Here is a 23,024-nt window from a genome sequence, read left to right on the forward strand (position 1 = left end):
CCATCAACAAGTATCTGAAAATATTCAACTTGAATGATTAGCAATGAATTTATCGATACGAATTTTGATCTATGTTGATGAAAAATTTCTTTGCAAATTTATTGCCTTGAATGGCAAGATGAAAAAGTGCCTTACAAGGGACTGAGCATTCTCCAACCAGAATGACAATTGTTCATGGTTTCTTTTTTTGAGACAGGGTCTCACACTATTGCCCAGACTAGAGTGCAGAGGCGCAATCACAGCTCACTGCAGCCTCAACCCCTTGGGCTCAAGCAATCCTCCTGCCTCAGCCTCCCAAGTGGCTGGGACTACAGGCATGAGCCACCACACCTGCCTAATTTTTGGTTCGTAGAGACGGGGTTTCACCATGTTGCCCAGGCTGGTCTTTAACTCACGGGCTCAAGCAATCTGGCCAACTATGGCCACCTCAGCCTCCCAAAGTGCTAAGATTACCAGCATGAGCCACCATGCCTGGCCACAATTATACATGTTTAAATGGCCTCATCCAATGCTCCTCTCCAGCTTCCTCAGTATAAATGTATTTAAGTGGCAGTGCCACAGCTCCAAAAACTGTCCACAGTGGAGATGACGACTTGCCATTTCAGTCCCCTCTTTATTAGTGACCTCACAACCAACTCTTCATCAGGATCTATAAACATCATCTCTCAAACCTCTTCTCAAAGCTGTATGCACCACTCTCTAAGCTTTGTTTCTGTACTCTTGAGAATTAAATAGACATTTTAGTGAAAAGAAAGGACAGCCAAATGGATCCAAGAGACTCCTGCTTCAGAGCTCCTATGCAGCCCTACAGCGTGTGCAACCCTGTGGCTGCAAATCTCCAGTCTCAAAAAGCACGTCTGATATACAGCAATACCCACCCCACAAAACAGACTCAACACAAGCTCAAAGTGAAGTAGGCAGACTTCTAAGATGGCCCCCAATGACCTCCACTCCTGGGATTCTCCCCATGTGAAATTCCCTCCCCTTGAGAATAAACTGGGTCTACAACTTGACTCTAACCAATAGAACACAGCAAAGGTGATGGGAAGTCATTTCTGTGAATAGGTTACAAAAGACTGTGACTTCCACCTTGCTAGTGGACTCTCTCAGCTGGCACACTTTGACGAAGCAGACTGCCGTGCTGGAGCGGCCCACGTGGCAAGGAATTGAAGCCCTCAGTCCAGCAACTTGTGAGGAACTGAATCCTGCCAACAATCGCATGAGCTTAACAGTGGCTCCTCCCCCAGGTGAGATTTTGGATGAGACCACAGCCCTGGCTGACACCTTGATTGCAGGTTCCTGAGAAACCATGGAGCAGAAGACCCAGTCCAGTCTCCTGGACCACATCAAGCATGAGATAATAAAGGAGTGTTGTTGTAAGAGGCTAGGTTTTGGGGAAATCTGTTTTGCAGCAATGGTTAGCTAATACAGTCATAGCCTTTTGATCTATTTTTCTATAATAACACGATGTGGTTTCTTAGAAACTACAGGGGTTTAGGGATGAGAAATGTTTCAAACCCAGACCTGCCTCTCCTCAGCTACAAGACCTTAGGTAACCTGGTATCTCGGTCCCCTGCACATCACACAGGATGGGAACAACTACTTAAACTGAGATAACAGCTATGAAACTGCTGACCCAGGGTCGGCCCCAGTAAACGGCAGGGGCTCATCAACAATGAACAGCGACTGCTCAAGTAGCATAACCAGCCACCACTCCTCAACTGACATTTTTAGAAGGGTTGACCTAAATCACTGGAGAACCTTCTATCTTAACTGTTTCTCTCAAACTAAATTCTAATTCTAACCTTACAATAAGCAGCAATGAATTATTCACGAATTCAATGAGTCCCGTACTTGTTTCCTTCCCTCACTCCAAAATCTTTAGGCAAAAATGCCAAACATTTTTGAATTACAGATTCTCCTCTGTGTGTTACAGATGGTGACCATATTCTTTCATCCAAAGAAGATGCCTAGTCAAAAATGGCCAAGTGTACGTTTGGAACAATGTGGGCAAATTTGAAAATAGGACTGTTCCAGGACACCCAAGACATAAAGGGCCATGATTTCCTACATTATACTCCCCTCAAAGAGGCACTAGTTGCCAAGATTTCAAAATATTCATTAGCTAATTATTTAAAACTCAGAGTTCTCCATCAATTGTTTTTTCTCCTTTTGTTGCTTTCCTTTTATTTATTTTATTTCGGTGTAAGGGGGGTGGCACTGTGCATTCCATTGATACCTCATCTTTACTTAATAATCCTTAAAAAAAAGAAGCTCTTTAAACTGCTTTTCCATTTGGTAACAAATTAATGTCAAGCTTCACTCAATGATATTAGAATAGTAGTGCCTTTGAATATCCACTACCCTGTTTCAAATGGTGATCTTCCCAACTTTGCTTCTGTGGCTAACTCAAGGCTTCACTAATTAACAAAGGAGGCATTATGACAGTCTTCCAAGTCTCAAACAAAATGACTTTTAATTCAGTTCAATTTCCTGACATTCTTTCAGAAGAGTAAGAAACAGCAATAAAGTAATACCCAAGGTGGCACAGCTACAAAGCCTTTGGAAATCAGTGGTCTAAGGCAGGAATCAGTACCTATGGCCCCACTGGCTGTTCTGTAAGTGAACGTTTGAGCAGCTCGAGGCCCCAACCTTACATGCTTGCAAGGCATCTCTGTTATGGTTGCATGTACACTGCAATGACAGGGTGGGGCGGTTCCAGCAGAACTACCTGCAAAGCCTTAAATAGTGACTATATTTACTATCTGGCCCTTCACAGAAAAACTGTGGGGACCCATGCTCTAAAAAGTCGTATGTCTGTCAAAAGAACAGTGAAACTCAACTCTCACAAGGAGTCTGTCATTTATAAGAGTCCAAATCATAAAGGCAGCAGTGATAAGCAATTCAGTTGTATCACACAGCTGGATGTGAGACACAATACTTTTTCTTCAAACTTAATGGCACAAAAGTGAAGGCATTTCTTAAGTGAACATGGAAAATTACACCAAACCAGTGATGGCAACACTGAAGCAGCCCTTCCCTCTCCCGGTGCATTTCTCCCCCTGGGCGCACATATACCTCCCCGATTATATCGGTCTGGGAGCCAGCATCGCAGAACTGCTGGGGTAGACCAGCATCGCCAGGCACGCCTGCATGGTGAGGGAAGTCCACTAGAGAGTCGGTAACGGAGCAGCTGTTCTTGAAGCTATCAGTCAGCTTGGCCAGGCTCTGGAACAGAATGAGACAAGTTCTTTGAACGGAGATGGCGATGTCTCTTTCCTCCAGAAGTGGTCCTCTCATTTGTTTTAGGTCTGCTGCTTTATTTATTACTGAACAGTTGCCCCACCTGACCCCCACGCTCATTAGATTTCACATAAATGTCCTTCATCACAGGCACCTCTAATAAAATTCTTAGTCATTTAAATCACATTGTAACTAAGTTCCCCTGGCAGCATGTGAATAAAATAGAGGACAATTATGGTACCATTTTTACTGGTTCTTGAACCTTCGTGTTTCCTAAAGAAAAAAATAAGTATTTCTATCGAAAATGTAAATGAGTCTGACAGAGATGAATGCTGCCTTCAGATTGTTACAGAGGAAACACAGGGAAGGGGAAAACAGCTCCCAGACAATGTTTACTTTTTTTTTTTTTTTTTCAGTTCTTTGTGTTGCTGTTTTAGCTTACGTATTTTCATAAACCTCATTTTTCAGTCATAATTGTACATGGTCAAAAGTAATCTCATATGTATGTTGGTTTGCCAAAAATTAAAGTATGCATTCTGGCACATGAAATCTCTCTGTGTGACAGTTTTAAGCAGAAATCAGAAAATTCTGATTTTTTTTTTTTTTAAGAGAGGGTCTCACTCTGTCACTCATGCTGGAGGGCAGTGGCACAATCATAGCTCACTGTAGCCTCGACCTCCTGGGCGCAAGTGATCCTCCCACCGCAGCCTCCTGAGTACTTGGGACTACAGGTATGCCACCACACCCAGCTAAACTTTTGTTTGTTTCTTTGTTTGTTTTTGTAGAGACCAGGTCTCACTATGTTGCCTGGGCTTTTCTCAAAGTTCTGGGCTCAAGCAATTCTCCTGCCTCAGCCTCCCAAAGTGCTGGCATTGTAAGCATGAGCCACTGCATCCAGCCAGAAATCAGATTTTTTACCATTTCTTTTAGACTTCTGAATATATTCACTTTCAGCAAATTTTACTAGACACCAGAACCAAAAATGCCCAAGTGCAGTAGAACTCACAAAACTGGCTTGAGATTGAGATAAAGCCTTCTTGGGAGGGGTCAATATTGTTAAGTTCACATAAGAAAGGTAAAATAACTTATTTAACCTGGATAGAAGAGGACTCTGCCCGTGCCTCTTCCTGGAGCTTCTCAGAGTTTGAGAGGCTATGGAGACATCAAAGAAGGCGCTCGGGCCTGAAGCTTCTTCCAGCAATTCTATCTCTTGCCTCCATGGTGGGAACTCAAGCAAGGCAAATGAGTGGTTGGCCCTGGTGCTGCACAGGGTGGCCTCAGAGAAGCTGGGGCAGGCAGCCCTACTTGGCCTCATGGCATAAAGCCTCTGTGTCTCCACCATGGAACACGACGTGGTTCAGCCTGGGGTGTCGGTGATGGGTAACAAACATGGGGCATCTTGTTTGACGTCAGCTGAGCAGAGACCTCAGTAAATGGTAGCTGTTCTCAGTGCTACCCGTGTGCCAAAAAAAAAAAAAAAAATCTAACAATTTACCATTTACTTATCACAACCTAGAGAGGTCATCTGAAAATACAGATTCCTGGGCCCTGCCTCCAGAGATTCTAATTCAGTGAGTCTAGGGTGGGGCCTGGTAATCTGCATCTTAATAAGCACCGTGAGGACTCTCCGAAAGTCCCTCATGGCCTTGAACTTAGAAAGCACTGCCCAGGCAGGGTAGTTTTTTGTGCATCTGTCTCATTTTGCCTATGAGTTTCAGCTTTGCTTGTTCTGTCCTGTGGGTCTTATACTCTACAGAATCTAGACACATGCCAGCAGGCAGTAGGTGCTCACTTAGGGTAGCAGATGAAACATAAAAACTGTAACTGACAGCACTGAATGCATTCCAGCACTTTACGTCATGAGGTCAAGCAGTGCTCCCTGCCTTGGCCTCTCTGAGGCCACCATGTGCAGCACTAGGGCCAGCCACTCAGATGTCTTGCTTGAGTTCCCCACCACGGAGGCAGATTTTTGTATTTGCAAAAATTCAACTTTTTCTAAAAATAACAGAAACTACAAGAGCTCAAGGGGAAAACAACATAAAGCAATATAAAGCTACAATGATCCCAGCTACATATAATACAAATACACCCACAGAGTAAAATACTACGCAACCATCTCAAGGAAAGAAGCAGCTCTTTGTGTACAGATATGGGGAAAGGTAGGGGATATTGCTGTTAAGTGAGGAAGCTAGTGTGGAACAGTATCACAGTCCTGGCTTTGCGTGAGGGCGGCTAAACACGTATTCTCATTTTTGTGTGCCCGTATGAATGTTGGAAGGGTAGGCAAGAAGCTAATAAAGGCAGGTAGGGGCAGTAGGAGGATGGGGCAATAGCGAGACTTTTTATCATAGACCTTTGGAATTATCTTAATTATTGAACAATATAAATGCATCACCCATTGCTGTGGGTTGAATTATGTTCCCCCAGGAGATATGTTCAAGTCCTAACCCCAGGAACCTGTGAGTGTGACCTTATTTGGAAATAGTCTTTACAGATGTAATCTAGTTAAGATGAGGTCATACTGGTTAGGGTGGGCCATTATCCAATGGCTGGTGTCCTTACAGGAACAGGAAATTCAGACACAGAGACAGTCATGTGACCATGAAGGCAGAGATCAGAGTAACGTGTCTACAATCCAAGGAAGCTGGAAGAGGCAAGGAAGGATCCTCCCCTAGAGGCTTCAGAAGTATGACCCTGTCCACAGGATTTCCAATCCCTGACCTTGATTTCAGACTTCTGGCCTCCAAAACTGAGAGACTAAATTTCTGTTGTTCTAAAGCCACGCAGTTTGTGCTACCTTGTTACGGCAACCCCAGAAAACTAAAACAGTCAGCCTCCATATCCTCAGGTTCCACATCTCCAGATTTAACCCACTGCTGATAGAAAATATTCGGAGGGAAAAAAAACAACAAAAAAAAAAACACAAAGAAAAAACCAATACAGTGTAACATCAATTTATATAGCATTTACACTGCAGGAGGTATTATAACTAATCTAGAGATGATTTACAGTATATGGGAGGGGCCAAGCGCAGTGGCTCATGCCTGTAATCCCAGCACTTTGGGAGGCCGAGACGGGAGGATCGCTCAAGGCCAGGAGTTTGAGACCAGCCTGGCCAACATGGTGAGACCCTGTCTCTACTAAAAATATAAAAATTAGCCGGGCAAGATGGTGCACACCTGTGGTCCCAGCTACTCTAGAGGCTGAGGTGAGAGGATGGCTTGAGCCTGGGAGGTCAAGGCTACAGTGAGCCATTTTTGTGCCATCATACTCAAGCCTAGGAACAGAGATCCTGTCTCCAAAACAAAAAAGAAAAGTATACAGGAGGATTGTGCAGATATGCAAATACTACACCATTTTATATAAGGGACTTGAGCATTCAAAGATTTTGTTATCCTGAGGGATGGGGGTGTATCTTGGAACCAATCCCCCAAGGATACAAAGGGATGACTCTATACATACTTAAATACAGTGGGGGGTGCGTATGTGTGTATGCATGTGTGTGTGTATTATATATACATATATGTTATATATACAATAACTATATAACATGTAATACCTAAGTATATTAAAAACATCTTAAAATAAAACACATGAGCAGGCAGGCAGCTTACATGCATCAGGTCCCGTCTCTCCTTCTCGCCTGTGCAAATAGCCTTCTTAATGGTGCGGAGCTCACTCATGATAGCTTGCGCCTCATCCAGTTTGTAGCTGGTGTGAGTACTTGACATCTTCCGATCAATCCTGGTTAAAACAAAAAAATCAATGTTATTTCACATGAGATCCTAGCATTCCATTAAACATACAACTATGAAAACCCGAAAGCTTCACAGAAAGGTGGAAACAGTTAAAAGTAATGTTTTGGCAAAGAAAAAGAAAGACCCCAAGGAAGCATCCCTCCTTCTGGTCAATGCAACACCCTTTGCTCAAGAGCACCCTGGGCAGGTGAAGACTTCCAAGTTGGGATGCCCACATCCTCCGCTAGTGATCACGCAACAAGATTGCTTGCTTGAGTAATTTCCCGAGACTGTAAACTCCTCTCTCTGAGAAGAGGACATGTTTTGTTTATCCCCAGGTTAGTGGTCAAAATCTTTGTTAAATAAACATATGAATGAGATCTGTGTACAGGGAGAACATATGGGACACAGCAAGAAGTAGTGAGCTTTCGATAATGGTGCTTTGTACAAAAGCTGGAAACTCTTCTGTCTCCTATAACTCTGATTTCATTCTGGTTCTAATTTATTACTCACTCTTTCTCCTACCAAGTCCTCAATTCTTTCCTTCAATCCAAACACCCATCCAGGGAAAATGGCAACGTCCCTCCCTCCTCCTTCCTCCCCTTCCTCCCACCATTCCTCCAAGCTTCCATCCTCCCAGCCAGCTCCTGTGCACACCAGGCCTAGGTCTGGGGTTGGACGCAGAGCACAGAACAAAACAAGACTTGGTTCTGCCTTCAAAGGGAGGTGGCCTCTGAAGCATGTCCTTTGTCACGTCCCCTACACCTGAGGCTCCAGCCTGGAAAGCCCTAAGGCTAAGGAACTTGAGAAACCTTGGTCCAGAGTGGAATGAATTCCTTCTCTGGAAAGCAACTAGCTTCTTTCAGGTTCCAAGTCTCCCAGTTCACAGGTTCTGGTTCTAACATTTCCCTCCATGTTATCCTAAAAACCTGGATCATTAACTGCCAGCCCCAACTCCCTTGCTTACCACTCACAGAAACCTCTGGCATGCTGGTGGGTGCGAGTGGCACCCAGCTCTGCCACTCACTGGCTGTGGGACCTGGGTGAGTCACCTTCCCTCTTTCCACCTGCTTCCTCCTGTCTCAAATTGGGACACTAAAAATACTTCTCCCATGGGATGGGCATGAAATTTAATGAGAAAATGCAAGGAAAGGGCTTGCTTGGCAGGAGGCCTGGCATATGGTGTTTGCGGTGATTGTTATTATCAGGATAACACAGAATCTCCTTACTCATGGGAGAAAAAGTAAGTAACTTGCCAACTCTGGTATTTTATTATCATTAACAAATTCCTTGCCAAATATGTCACAACTCAAGCAAAACTCGGCACCGGAGTCAACCTGAGCTATCAGCATCCATGGCCTAGGAGGAGGGCAAACAACACAAGCAGGAAGCCATTGCCTCCCTTTGAATAGGGCTCTGGGGCTCAGCAGCATTGCTGCGATTGCCACCAGCTACAAATAAAATATTTATAAACACTAGTCCTGAGTCCTGCCCCGAGGAGAGCAGATAGAGGCACACCGTGCATGATGAATAGTGACACTCCTAAATGCTAACGTGGCCTGACCCTGCAGGCACTTCCATAATGGCTATTACAGACTTGTAGGTTTTTCAAATACACATTGCCTTGTCTGTTCCTACCAAGCACAAGTCTTTATTTATACATCTTTATTAAAAGGTACATATATCTTTAACTATAGAGTGCTCCATGCCAAAAGTTAAAGTAAGTGAGCATGAACTGAAGTTTGAGCTGTAGGCATATTTTTCTTTTTATTCTGCTCTCATTAAATCCCTTCTTTCACAAAATAGTTCATTCAAATGATTGAGGTGGTGGAACAGTCTATGTCCCTGAGAGTCCCCGTGATTTTTGGCAATAAAATAGAAAAAGTTCCTAGCACAGTACCAGCATGCCACTTGGTGGCTACTGAAATGTGGGAGCCAATAGCAAGAATGGTGACATTAGGCATATAAACCCATTGTATATTTTCAAAACTCTTTTGTTTGTCCCTCAAAACCAACCCCACTTCCACCAAAACAGTTGGCCTTCTCACTCACTGCTGGTAACTCACTGGGGATATTCACGGAAGGGCTACCTTGTACTTTCTTAGCAGTGACAGCTTCACAACAAAAAAATCAATGTAGTTCACTGAAATTTGCACAGGGGGTGCTGTGTGGCTGAATGGTATGAAGGGTAGGACTAGAACCAGAAGTCTGGAGATAGAATGTGGCCCCAAAACGCAGTTGGTCATCAGAACAAATATAGACTCCGGGAGTCCCTGCTGAAGGTGAACCCCTACAGGTGGAACTAGGAGATTCAATGATCCATCAACCAGGTCCTAGAACCACCAGGTTGGAGGACCCTCTTATCACTCTCTACTTCAGGAGCTCAGGCTGGGGGTAAGGGCCCTTGGAGAGAGCCATTGTCTTTGAGGGATCTCAGAAACACCAAGACACATGATGTAGGAAACGTAAAACAGAAGCAAAGCCCATGTGTTTCTCTATTTCAGATGCTGTGTGGGGAACCAGGAGTCTTGAATGCAAGACAGAAATAAAAGGCCATACATCTCAAAGCACTGAGTCTTATTTTAAAGTAGTTCACCTATTAGGTGACAGGGTCTTGCTGCATGTTTGTCACCTCACTTAACACCCCCCCCCCCCCATGAGATAAGCATAACCTCCTCGGATTTGATGATGATGAAGTTGAAGCTCAGAGCAATTAACTAAATGGCCCAGATGACAAGCGAATATCTGGCAGAGCCAGATTCAAACCCACAGGCTGACTCCAAAGCCTGCCCAGGATCACGAGGTGTGGTGCTGCCCCTTCCTACTGAGCATGACATCTACTGCTCTCAGAGTGGGCAAGGCAGGTCCAGATTTAAAAAAAAAAAAAAAAAAAAAAAAAAAAAAAAAAAAAAAAAAAAAAACAAGGGCAAGCTATGTTTCAGAGAACTCCAACCACCTCCATTTATTCAACTGTGATCCATTTTCATTCAACAAAAACTTCAAAGGACAGTAAACGTCTTCTTTCACTTCTGCAAAATTCATTTATTTGAGAGCACACTCTCTCTAAAACTTCCCTATAAAACTTTGGTCCAATGTAGATGATGTGCTCAATGATTTGGTATTTTTAAAAAATATCTATGTATTCCAGTTCATTTAAAAAATCATTAAGATCTGTGACTGCCAAAGAACTGCCTTATTCTGGTCTTAATTTTAATTAAGAGTGCAAGACAGTGCCTTTACCATACATCACAAATAAAAATGATAGAAAAGCGGTAACTGCTCAAGGAGAATAAACAAAGACATAAGTTATTACGCAATATGAAATCAAAATTCAGTGTACAGACTCACAGTCTTCACTTTTGCACCCTCTACATTTTGCATTCAGCTTCAGGGATGTTAAGTGATTTGCTGAGGGTCACACAGCCAGTAACAGGCAGAGTGAAGTTCAAGGCCAAGGCCCCCCACACCAGGACTTGTCTGCTCCATCACCAGGTTCGCAATATATTAAAAGTCAAGGCCTCTAAATGCCCATTGTGTCAAACCTGAAGGCCACCCATATAATCAGTCAAATGTCATCCCAAAGTAAACTGGTGCACTTTATGGTGTGCTCTTGAAAGAAATGGGTTGGAGAGAAAAGAAGAAGATACAGCTTCAGAGGAGGAACCCAGTACAATGGAAAAGGCATTTTAGAGATATTAATTGTCAACCTCTACCTCCTGCCACCCTAAAATTTCCATATTGGTTGTTCAATTTAAGATGTCAAAGAGAATTGCACTAGCAAAAATAAGAGTAAAACCACATAACTTCTTAACCCCACATCTTGAAGGAAAGAGCTGCCAGCCCTCTAAAGATATTCTGTGTTAATACCACAGATTACAACCCAAAAGAATGGAAAGGTTTGTTACAACTTCTACATTTTCTATCAGCAGCTCTGGCAGAGGGCCTTGGGTGAACCTCAGAAAGCTTCCGGCGGCTTTCTATCAACAGTGAGACCTGTGTGGGACACCAGACCTGTCCCACAACCAGGAACAATGCTCTTTTTGTTTCCAGCCCATTTCTGTACGTTCTGCTGTTATCTGAGTATTGCCGGGGTTTTCGCATGGGCTGTACCGTAGGTGCTACACTAATGGGAGATCGTTACTTTAAGCCTGTTCTAAGTGAACAATCCCACCCTTTCTTGAGACTACTAAATCCCTTCAGACAGAAAATGCTAATTCTAATATGTAGTAATGCTTCATTCTGGTATTGCATGCTTAGAAGGATGTAGTGGCTCGTATTTAAGGAGACAAATGGGTTTCACTCCATTTGGGAAGTTAATCAAGAAATCAAAAGTCTTGAAGCAGAGGCTCGCCTAGTGGCTAAGAATGTACCTCATGGAAACTAGTTAGTGGAACATTTGGTGAGCATCCCTTTCTGTGACTTGAAGAGCAGTGATAATAGGACTTCTTAAAACCCAGGCCAGAAGAACATCACACAAAATACAGAAGAGAATGCCGTGCTAGAGGACAGTTAGCAAGAAGGTGACTGGGCAACGTCTGGAGGCCTCCCTGAGTTCCTCTAGCCCGGGGACAAAAGTTTCGGCCAAGGAAAGATGTGCCCTCACTTAGTGTTCCAGTGTCTGAGAAAGAAGGGGACACTGTGATGGCTACTAGCTGGCAGGAACAGCAACTTCAGCCACTCCCCCCAACACCTGGGCAATCTGCATTCACTCTCAAGCCCCACCCTGTGCTGAGAACTGGCTAGGTCCTCAGGATGAAGCAGCGAACAAAGCCAAGTCCTTGTCTTCGTGCAGCACGATTCCAGCCAAGGAGACAGACAATGAAAAGTACATCCTTAGGTCAGGCAGTCACGAATGTTTAAAAAAAAAAAAAATGAAGCAGAGTTTGGGGACAGAGTGTGATAGAGTACATTTTTAGATGGATGGTTAAGCCAGGATCTCTCCAGAAGTCACTAAGCAAAGGCCCATGGAAGGGAGGGAGCAGGCATGTGAGCATCTGGGGGAAAGAGCATTCCAGGCAGAGGGAGCTCCAAGTACCCATGGTACAGGACATCCCTTTCAAAGGTGAAACTAGAGGTAAATGAGGCAGGGCAGACGGCCAGCCTATGTAGAGTCTGGCTTGTGTTGTAGGTGAGAGAGAGCCACAGGAGGACCACAAGGAGAGAACTAGTTGTGGAAGAACCCCGTGGCTACTGTGCGAGGATGGAGACTCACATTAGTGCTTGGCCCAGAGCCGTGGTGGTGGAAGCTGTGAGAAGGATCAGAGGCCAGGTGCAGAAACAGCACACCATGGACAAGGTGGCCAGGCAGAGTTCCCCAAGAGCATCTTCTGCCATCAAGCCAGTGCTCAGGGACATTATAGGTATCATGGCAGGAAAAGGCTCCAATAACACGAGCAGGAAACTCAGGGAAAGGCAATGTTAAATGAGCTTCCCACCTGCAGGACCACTCAGAAGCTAACATAAGGGGCCAGGTGCAGTGGCTCACGCCTGCAATCCCAGCACTGTGGGAGGCCAAGGCGGGCAGATGGCTTGAGCCCAGAAGTGCGAGACCAGCCTGGGCAACATGGAGAAACCCTGTCTCTACTTTAAAAAATACAAAAATTAGCTGGGCATGGTGGTGTGCACCTGTAGTCCTAGCTACTCAGGAGGCTGAGGCATGAGAATCACTTGAACCCGGGAGGCAGAGGTTGCAGTGAGCCAAGATCGTGCCACTGCACTCCAGCCTGGGCCACAGAGTGAGACTATGCCTCAAAAAAAAAAAAAAAATCTAACACAAGGTGCTTTCTAGAGCTCCAGGCAGGAGCTGGAGAGGGGAATTTGCCCACATCTATTGGTGCACTTGGTCCGTTCACGCACATCACCCAGTTGGGAAACATGGCGCGTTCTGGTCCTGAGTCTTCCCTTTGCCCCTGGACACTAGTAGTAAGTTACAGTAAGGTAATTTTTCCAAAACGTTTCAGAAACTTTAGGGCAACAGAGTCTAGGAGATCTTTCACTGGAAAAGCTCAATTTTTCTGTAAACTTTAATTACTCATTGTAAATGGTGCTCCTATTTTCTGAAGACTTTTATAAAAGGCCTCAAGAGAAATGCAAATTGAAACTACACTGAGATACTATCTCTCACCTATGAGACTGGCAAAAATGCAAATGCTTATCAACACATCCTGTTGGCAAAGCCACAGGAAACGAGAACACTCATATGTTAGTGGTAGGAAGGCAAAACGGTGCAACCCCCGCAGCAAAGGAATTTGGCCATATCTAATACAAGCTGAGTATCCCTAATCCGAAAATCCGAAATCCAAAGTGCTTCAAAATCTGAAACTTTTTAAGCGTTGACATGACACTCAAAGAAAATGACCACTAAAGCATTTCAGGTTTCAAATTTTTGGATTAGGGATATTGAACCAGTAAGTATGATGCAAACATTCAAAAAAAAAAAAAAAAACCTGAAATCCAAAACACTTCTGGTCCTGAGCATTTCAGATAACAAATATTCAACCTATAATACGACAAATACATTCACCCTTTAACTTACCAAGCCTGCTTTCAGGAACTTATCCTGAAAGATACACATCCACAACTTAGGTAAAAAGCTGACGAGAAATGTTATTAATATAAAGCAAAGCACTGGGCTAACAAGGCCAGAACCTACCGATCATCGTTACACCACAAAAAGAAACAAGCAGAGAGTGGTACCTCCTGATGGAAGTAACACCACCACCTAAAAACATTCTAAGAAATCGAACTTGAATCAGATCAAGCCTCTCAAACTATTATACCCATTTGCATAAATAACAAGGGACAGAGGAACATGTTCAATGACATCATGTGAATTTCAGCAGCAAAACCCAACATTAGGGAAATTCTATAGGACAACCAAATTACTTTCTCCAACAAACAAGCTGTCAGGGGAAAAAAAAGGAGGGAGAGTAGAAAAGAAAAGACATAAGAGACATCAATCAAAGGCACTCTGTGGCCCAAACTGGACCCAAACACCTGAAGAAATGCAAGAGCTCACTGGACACAAGATGCCTAGTAAGTGGGGTACAGGGATTAGAATTATTTTCAAAAGAAGTCCATAACTTTTGGAGACATATTTATGGATTAAATGGGATTCTGGCATTTGCTTCAATAAGGCTGTGAGAGCTTAGCAGATGCGGCGGGGTCACCACCGAACCAAGACTGGCAATTGTGCAGGTTAAATGGGGTGAGAGGTACAGGAGGGTTTTTGTATACTATTCTCTCTACTTTTATGTTTGATATTTTCCATCATTAAAAGCTTACATGTATACACTTCACGTAGATACATATATAACACACACCCATGTACATATTCTATCATTAACCCAGCAAACATATCTGTGGCCAATTCCTCTCTACAACAATCAACAACATATATAGATTTAAAGTAAAATACAAAAGGTTCTTTTTTCCTTACTTGGACCCAAGTGTAATGATGAATTTCCTTGCTAGCCAGGAAATTCACCAAGATAAACAAGGCAAGCTTAAAATGTTATAAGCAGCCAAACTCCTGGTGAGGTGCTCTGGAAAAGAATACACTGGATATTCTGGGAAGCGAGAACAGCAGGAAATTTTCTGGAGGAAAATCTTGGGCCACTGCCTTAAAGCAATGTTGGTGATAAAATCAGAGATGCTTCATGTTTAGGTATAACAGCTCACATGCTATCTGTATGTATAGTCAGGATTTCCCAGTAGAGATGGGGTAATCACATTTTCAATGCTTGAAAAGGCCTTCTAAAATTTCTCAATTTAAAAAATATACATTTGCATGATTCGATCCAAACATAAAAGCCCAATGTCCAATACCAGAAAAAATAATGAGGCTGTTTTCATCTCATAAGCTGTGGAACTCAGAGAAAGGTTACCAGATTATCTTCCACTTACAAAAATATTTTAAGAGTGGCATGGGTGCCTGTGTTTTCTCTTCTTCCTGTGAGGCTCTGTCTGTCCCAGAATAAAGTAAACATGCACAGTGACAACGCAACGTCAGACAGAGCCAAGGCAACATGCCCATTAAACAATGGCTCTGGGCAGCTCCCTCCTGAAAGCCGACTTGCCCCTGGTCAGGCATGAGGTGGGGTGAGCCCCTCAGGACCAAGGCCAGGTCCAGAGCCTTCCCCAGGCCACTCCTTGGCCTCCAGGGGGAGGGCGGGTATTCTCATAAGCTCTGGCAAGCAGAAGGAGCCTCCCTCCCCTTGGCTCAGGCAGGCAGGAGGAGCCTCCCCTTGGCAAGTGGCAAGTTTACAATTGCTGTTCCCAAGCGTGGGATCTTGATAATGAAAGCAGAAAGAAAATCCAAACAGCACTGGCCCGCCTCTCTTCCAGGAGCACAACTTGCGCTCCATTTTGGCCGCAGGTGTAAAGTTAAAATTCTTGCTATTCTGGCTCCTGCTTCTCTGTCTAATGCCCCTAGGGAAACAGAGGCTGCCTTTTCCTATTCTTGAAACCACTGCAACTACAAGAGATGAATTCACATCCTAGCCATGCTAAGGAGAAGGGGGTTTTCTCAGTCAGCAGTACGTTTTATTTTCTAAATCAGTCCGTCTACAGCTGACACTGCTATATGGCCTTCGTCTTCAAATAAGGAAATGGAGTTCACCAGAACGATGGAGCCACGGCAAAGCAACAGGCACTGAGCCCAGCAACCCACTCCAGAAACCACGGCCATGAAGGAAGTGCCAGATGTGGCTCCCCGCTGATGCTCAGGAATCCTGAGCAAACTCAGACTCTTCCTGAACCCCAGTCACCTTCCTCACAGCTGCAAATGAGAATGACATTGACTGCAACCTCCAGCATGCACAATGACTAACATTAAAACTACATACTGGGCAGGGCACGGTGGCTCATGCCTGTAATCCCAGCACTTTGGAAGCCGAGGCAGGTGGATCACCTGAGGTCAGGTGTTCGAGACCAGCCTGACCAAAATGGTGAAACCCAGTCTCTACTAAAAATCAAAAATTAGCTGGGCATGGTAGCATGTGCCTGTAATCCCAGCTACTTGGGAGGCTGAGACAGGAGAATTGCTTGAACCCAGGAGACGGAGGTTGCAGCGAGCCAAGATCACATCACTGCACTCCAGCCTGGGTGACAGAGAAAGACTCCCCATCTCAAAAAACAAACAAACAAACAAAAAACAACCTATTGCCCACAGACACTGTATCACAATGAGAGACAGCTACAGTGTGGCCTAATGAAGGTAGGAAATTCACCTCAAATCCAACTAGGTAGTCCTAATAACTTTTGGTGACCTGTCACAAATCAAATGATTTGTTGCTGCTTATTCCTTATCCACTCCCTTAGCCAAAGTGACACAGGATGACACTGCCACAGCACACACAGTTGCATCTGAGGAGGTGTTGGAGTATCTGGAGGCTGGCTGGAGTGGGGGGCTAAAAGGACAGAACACACGTCAGTGCATTTGGAAAGCACTCTGGCTTATGCACTGCATGAATGACAAAACCAGCAGCTGGTTGGCTGGAAAAGAAACTTGATTTGCTTAAGATAAAACTAAGGAAGAGGCCGGGCACGGTGGCTCATGCCTGTAATCCCAGCACTCTGGGAGGCCGAGGTGGGCAGATCGCCTGAGGTCAGGAGTTGGAAACCAGCCTGGCCAATGTGGCAAAATCCCATCTCTACTAAAATACAAAAATTAGCCAGGTGTGGTGGCAGGCACCTATAATCCCAGCTACTGGGGAGACTGAGGCACGAGAATCACTTGAACCTGGGAGGGGGAGGTTGCCATCAGCCAAGATCGCACCACTGCACTCCAGCCTGGGACAGAGCAAGGTTCTGTCAAAAAAAAAAAAAAAACTAAAGAAGAAGCTTTACTAACTAGGGCTAATAAAAGGAAGCTCTGAGTGTAGATCCAAAATGCACACAAACACATAGCTGGGTAATGGTAGTAATTACATCTATACCTCACATTCCTTTATTACTTCCCCATAAGGAGCAGTGCTGCAGTCACGTGTACCACTTCATGCGTCTGCACGCAGGATGAAAGAGGCAACATGCTGCCCACCTGTGTCAGTAACAGTAACCACACAGAGTCGGGCTAATTGTTTCTGGCTGGCCATGTACCAGGTGCTGGTGCTGTCCTCAGTATAACTGAGCACAATGATTGCTGTTATGGACTGTGTGTTTGTGTGTCCTCCAAATTCTTATGTTACAGCCTTACCCTCTAATGTGATGGCATTTGAAGGTGGGGCCTTTGGGAGGTGATTTGGGGTAGATGAGGTCACAGGGTGGAACCCCATGATGGGATTAGGCAAAGGAAGAGAGAACAGAGCTTTTGTTCTCTTAGCCATAAAGGACATTGCGACAAGATGGTCATCTGCAAATCAGGAATCAGGCCCTCACCAGGAACCAAATATTGGACCTCCAGCCTCCAGAACTGTGAGAAACAAATATCTGCTGTTCAAGTCACCCAGTCTATGGTATTTGTCATAGCAGCCTGAGCTGCCTAAAACAATCACCATTTGCAGATGAGAAAAGTAGGTGCAGAAGGCGTGAGGCACATGTGCAAGTTCAGCAAGGAAAGCCAGTGAATGGACAGAATGGCTCGGCAAACCTTCAGACCCACGCCAGCGCCATTTCTCAAACACCACCTTTAGTTCATGAAATCTGCAGACTTGATACAGCTCACTAATTGTAAACAATTCATCCCCAATCTCTTAGTAGGGATAAAGTTCTAATTGTAAAAATGAGAACAGGAGGAAGACCTACAGACCAGAATGTCCAAAGGAGCTTTCTGCGGTGATGGAAATCTATCGCCTATGGTGTTCAATACAGTAGCCACCAGCATGGTGGTTCTCAGCTGGGATTAAATGTGTTCTTTAGGGGACACTCAGCAATGTCTAGAAACATTTTTGGTTGTCACAATGCAGGTGGAAGATGCTACTGGCATCTAGTGGGTAAAGAGTAAAGACAACATTCTTTTTTTTTTTTTTTCTTAGAGTCTCGCTCTGTCGAGCAAGCTGGAGTGCAACGGCACAATCTCGGCTCACTGCAAGCTCAGTCTTCCAGGTTCAAGAGATTCTCCCTGCCTCAGCCTCCCGAGTAGCTGGGATTACAGGTGCCTGCCAAGTGATTCTTGTGCCTCAGCCTCCCGAGTAGCTGGGATTACAGGCATGCACCACCACGCCTGGCTAACGTTTGTATTTTTAGTAGAGATGGGGTTTCACCATGTTGGCCAGGCTGGTCTCGAACTCCTGACCTCAGGTGATTCACCCGCCTCGGCCTCCCAAAGTGTTGGGATTACAGGCATGAGCCACCAGGCCTGGCCAAGATAACATTCTACAGTGCATAGGATAGTCCCCCCAAGACAAGAATGATCCAGCCCCAAATCCCACTAGTGCTAAATGGTGGAGAAAACCTGCATTAGCCACATGTCACTACTGAGTACTTCTGATGTGGCTACTGAGACTGGGAAACTAAACTTTTAATTTTCTTTTACTTTAAATGTCAATTTTAGAACAAAAAATTTAAAAGAATAAAACTAAGAAAAAGTCTAATTTAAATGTAACTAGCCATGAGTGTCTTGCACAGCTATAGCAAACGTGCATAAACATAAAAATAAAGGTCTTGTTTCCCGAGTATTTCCATTTAAAGCAACGAAATATCTTCAAGGAAAAGAGAGATTCTGAAGTTAGCATTGGAAAATCATGAGCATAAATAAAGGCATGAAAGTGAAGGTCATGAAGCTTTGGAACAAGTGTCCAGGCAACTCACTCTTGCAGGGTCTCCACCCCCTTTTCTTTGTACTGCAGTTCCTGCTTCATCTGGGTCAGCTCTCGTTTTAATCTGGAAAGCTAAAGACAAATCACATTTTTTTCCAAAACCCAGCTGTGAAGAATGATTTCTACAGTTGTTATTAACACTGTCATCTGAGTTTCTACTCAGCTTGCAGTTCAGAAGATCATCTCTTCTCACTATAAACTTCCATTCACATGCATAAGAAGCAGCCTTTCTAGAAGACCTGCTGTGCTTAGATACAAAAATCCCAGACTAGACAGACTCTTACCCAAGTGGGGCACCAGTAACATTTTCAAGGTTTCCACATTACAACTGGCAACTTTTGTAACACATTCTTCATCTTTCCTTCTACCCACTCCTCTCAGACCCCCGCACATGAAACTTTGTGTCCAGAAGCCTGCTCTCTGACTACCTGAAACTCAATGGCTCCTGGAGTGCTTCTTTAAACAGATTCTGGGACCCGCTCCAGGTCCACGTCAAAACTCAGGGGCTAGGCCTGGAAGCTGGCACTTTGAACAAGCTCCCAGGTATTTTTCTTAGCTGTGCTAAAATTTGAGAACCACTGTACTAAAAGATACACCCTGATTCAGGGAATGACACACCAAGAGAGGAGCAGGCTTCATTGCCAAGATATTTCTCGTGCTTTGTCCCAAATGCAATAAAAGTGTTCCCCTTCCCAGACAACCAAGACAAGGGTCTGAAGAGATGAAACACGGTAGCACATAGATAATTCAGGGGTTACCGGGGAAGGAGCATCAGAACCCTCAGAACCCTTCCAGTCTAACACTGCTAGCGATCCCTCCAGGAGGAGTCAACCAGAGGGGAACACCAGCAGCCTAGGCTGCGAGGCCTCAGGCTTCCATCCACCTGGTTGTAAAAGCATCGGTTTTACTCACCCTATCCCGACGACTTGCTATTTCTGCTTTAATTTGGTGTGGGTCATACTTTGTATTTGTTGAATATCCAGAGAATGCTAAAGAGAAAGAAAATATTTTATTTTATAATGGATCCTTCAAAATACATACACATAAGGAACTTCTGATTCACTGCATTAAATAACTCTAAATCTCTGACTTAGAAGAGGTCACTGGCTCCTAAAGAACTGACATTTAACATCTTCAAATCTTCCTGATGTTTGATATTTGAATCAGGACTTTCTATAGGATCCCATATAATAAAATACATGGCTGTAGGTCAATCAAAACTCTGCTTAGTTCTACTATAAAACTACTACAGTTAAACACCATAGAGACACAGCGGGCGGGGGAGGGAAGAGGTATGATTATGACGTAGGAAACTGTATTTAATACTTGAATAGTACTTGCAGTATGAACCTACTTTTACTTTCTTTTAAAATACATATACAGACGTCACTGGAAAGATAGAACCAAAAAGTTAACTGCAGTTATTCTCAGTGGCTGCATTAAAAATGATTTTATTTTTATTTTCTTCACACCTATATTCTCCAGATGAACAATTTTTGACACAAGAAAGGAAAAAAATCATTAGAAATTTGTAAAATAAAAAAGATTTCTAGTAATACGTCAGTATCTGGCAGTCTTGAGAAAAAGATGGAAAGATGGGCCCCCAAGTTGTTTGTCCCAGAAACTGAAGTGAGGCACTCATGCTTTTACTCTAATAACTTGTTTTGATGAATGTTTAGCTAAAAGACATCACATACCTCAATGCTTTCCTAAACAGTGCAGTGTACATGATTTAAAGTCTCTTTACAGACATGGCATCATTATTGTGAGTAACCAATACCTAGGGATGAATAAGAGCCACAGAGCTATTTACACGCTAGGCACAGTCAGCAAATTTTCGTGCACACAGAGAGCTGCAAGCTTTTTCCAGTGTTATGGCAGCTGGAGCAGCAAGTGGTTATTCCTAATTTCTACCACCCCATCCACCGCTCTGCGGTGCTTTTTCTTGATGCTTCTGCCTCCTTTCTTTAGGTTTCTGAAGCCATGGGCTCTGTACCACTGCTGCATGGCTTCCCTTCTGCTTAGCTAGTGGAATGCTGGACTGTCTGCATCTGTAAACCACCCCACTCTGGTGCCCTCTGCCTCCCAGTTATTGTCATTAACATCACCTGCTCAGAAGACACACCTGCAGGGATGGAGTCCTTTCTTTAACTCCTTTGATCGGAGAATCAAAGGCTGGCTGTCATTCAGATAACTAGGTGCCAACAATGAGAAACCAATTCAAAATCATTTGCGGACTATGTACTACAAAGGATGGCTCAACACCATCCAGTAACTTCAACAGCACAATTACTTCAAACCTCAATTAGAACCACATCCAAAGTTCATTTGAGCAGTCGGATCTCCTATTTTAATAACAGTTCTATGGAAAATCTACTATTTCAGTCCCATTCAGTCAGAATTTCAAAAAACTGAATCTACTGGAAATAAACAACTGGAAGAGCTAAATGTTTGCCAACTTTATCTCCAATTTTCTTATACTTAGACTCATGATCTCTCAAAGACATGGAGTAAAATACTTTACAAACAATTCTTTCTTAGACAAGACTGCCTATTTCCAAATCCTACATCTTCCATCTTGCCTGACTCCTTGGTTTCATTTAAGATCGGTAATGAAAGCAACATCTCCAACAATAAAAGGCAGAAATAATTTATAGAAAACATCTCCATATTAAACTCCTGGGACTTTAAGTTTCCCAGATCTGAGCTTAAAGGCCTTTCACTTGGGATAGAGATAATATGCAAATGAGGCTATGAGGTTAGGGCTTTCTGAACCCTGGCTTACAACACTACAACACATGTGTCAACTTGTCAACTTGCAGTGGGAGGAACACAAGGCCAAGAGTTATCACCTGGGATCTTTCCCATTAAGGGTAGAAAGTAAGCCTACCACCAAGTTCAACAAAGTTCACTGCAATGCTAAACATCAGTACCAGTGAGGCGCCGTAGCTCACGCCTGTAATCCCAGCACTTTGGGAGGCCGAGGTGGGCGAATTACGAGGTCAAGAGATCGAGACCATCCTGGTCAAAATGGTGAAACCCCATCTCTACTAAAAATACAAAAATTAGCTGGGCGTAGTGGCGGGTGCCTGTAATCCCAGCTACTCAGGAGACTGAGGCAGAAGAATTGCTTGAACCCAGGAGGCGGAGGTTGCAGTGAGCCGAGATCATGCCATTGCACTCCAGCCTGGTGACAGAGCGAGACTCTCTCAAAAACAAGATCAAAAAAAAAAAAAAAAATCTGTACCAATCTTCCTCTGTCTGTGCAGTTTCATATGGAAAATTAGCAAAGAGACTTGAAATACACAGGGGAGGTGTCCTGGATACTGTTGGACATCTATGCAGCAACCTTCCCCCATTTCTCCTTCCTAAGTACCAGAACCCTGGAAGTGTTGGGTAGCCACCTCTCCCCAAGAGACTCAGCATGTATCCACTCCTAGAGGGGGAAACTGACAAACCAATGACACCACTGAGCCACTGAATCCACCTATGGGAAATCCCACCCCACTTCCAGAGGACTCCACTATGTGACAATGAATTTCCTTATTGTCCAGGCCCATGAGAATTAGTCTTCTCTGCTGCAGCTGAAACCATCATAAATGACAGAATACCTTTTTAATTATATGGATCTCATTCATGTTACTTTTGCTATGGTCTCTATAAAATTATAAAATTCCAGGACTGGGATAAGGGAAAAGTCTACTCAAGTAACTAACACAGCGAATACATTTTATCTTCAAATACTAAGGATGGTTGTGAACACTGGTATAACTTTTAATAATGTAATTCAATTTATAAATAAAATTCTCAGTTCCTCAGATCTGCCAGTAAGTCTACTAGAACCACTTACAGAGTCCGAGAACAGCTCAGGACTCCAGACCCCATAACAGCGTGCACTACACAACACTTTTTTCTTTTGGAGACAGGGTCTCACTCTGTCACCCAAGCCAGAGCACAGTGGTGTGATCTCAGCTCACTGCAACCTCTACCTCCTGGGTTCAAGTGATTCTCCTGCCTCAGCCTCCCAAGTAGCTGGGATTACAGGTGCCGCCACCACACCCAGTTAATTTTTTGTATTAGTAGAGATGGGGTTTTGCCATGTTGGCCAGGCTGGTCTGGAACTCCAGACCTCAAGTGATCCACCCACCTCGGCCTCCCAAAGTCCTGGGATTACAGGAGTGAGCCCCGTGCTCAGCCTTCCACAACATTTATAAACGGAATATCTTCCTCTATTAAGACATGTCTCCAATCTCGAGGTTTATGATAAAGACCAGACTTTCACCTCTAA

The 23,024-nt window shown here is 44.0% G+C and overlaps 1 protein-coding gene across 1 annotated transcript in view; it reads right to left on the bottom strand.

The window, feature by feature from the left end:
• Positions 1-23,024, bottom strand: part of WWC3 (WWC family member 3) — an 83,867-nt gene that overhangs the window by 46,997 nt on the left and 13,846 nt on the right. Inside the window, exons 3-6 of the mRNA XM_031660544.1 lie at positions 19,649-19,725; positions 18,729-18,808; positions 6,858-6,987; positions 3,079-3,228 (exon numbers count right to left, since the gene is read on the bottom strand). Of these exons, the coding sequence (XP_031516404.1) occupies positions 3,079-3,228; positions 6,858-6,987; positions 18,729-18,808; positions 19,649-19,725 (437 nt within the window). The remainder of the gene's footprint in view (positions 1-3,078; positions 3,229-6,857; positions 6,988-18,728; positions 18,809-19,648; positions 19,726-23,024) is intronic.

Source organism: Papio anubis, chromosome X (assembly GCF_008728515.1).
Source record: "Papio anubis isolate 15944 chromosome X, Panubis1.0, whole genome shotgun sequence".
NCBI lineage: Eukaryota > Metazoa > Chordata > Mammalia > Primates > Cercopithecidae > Papio > Papio anubis.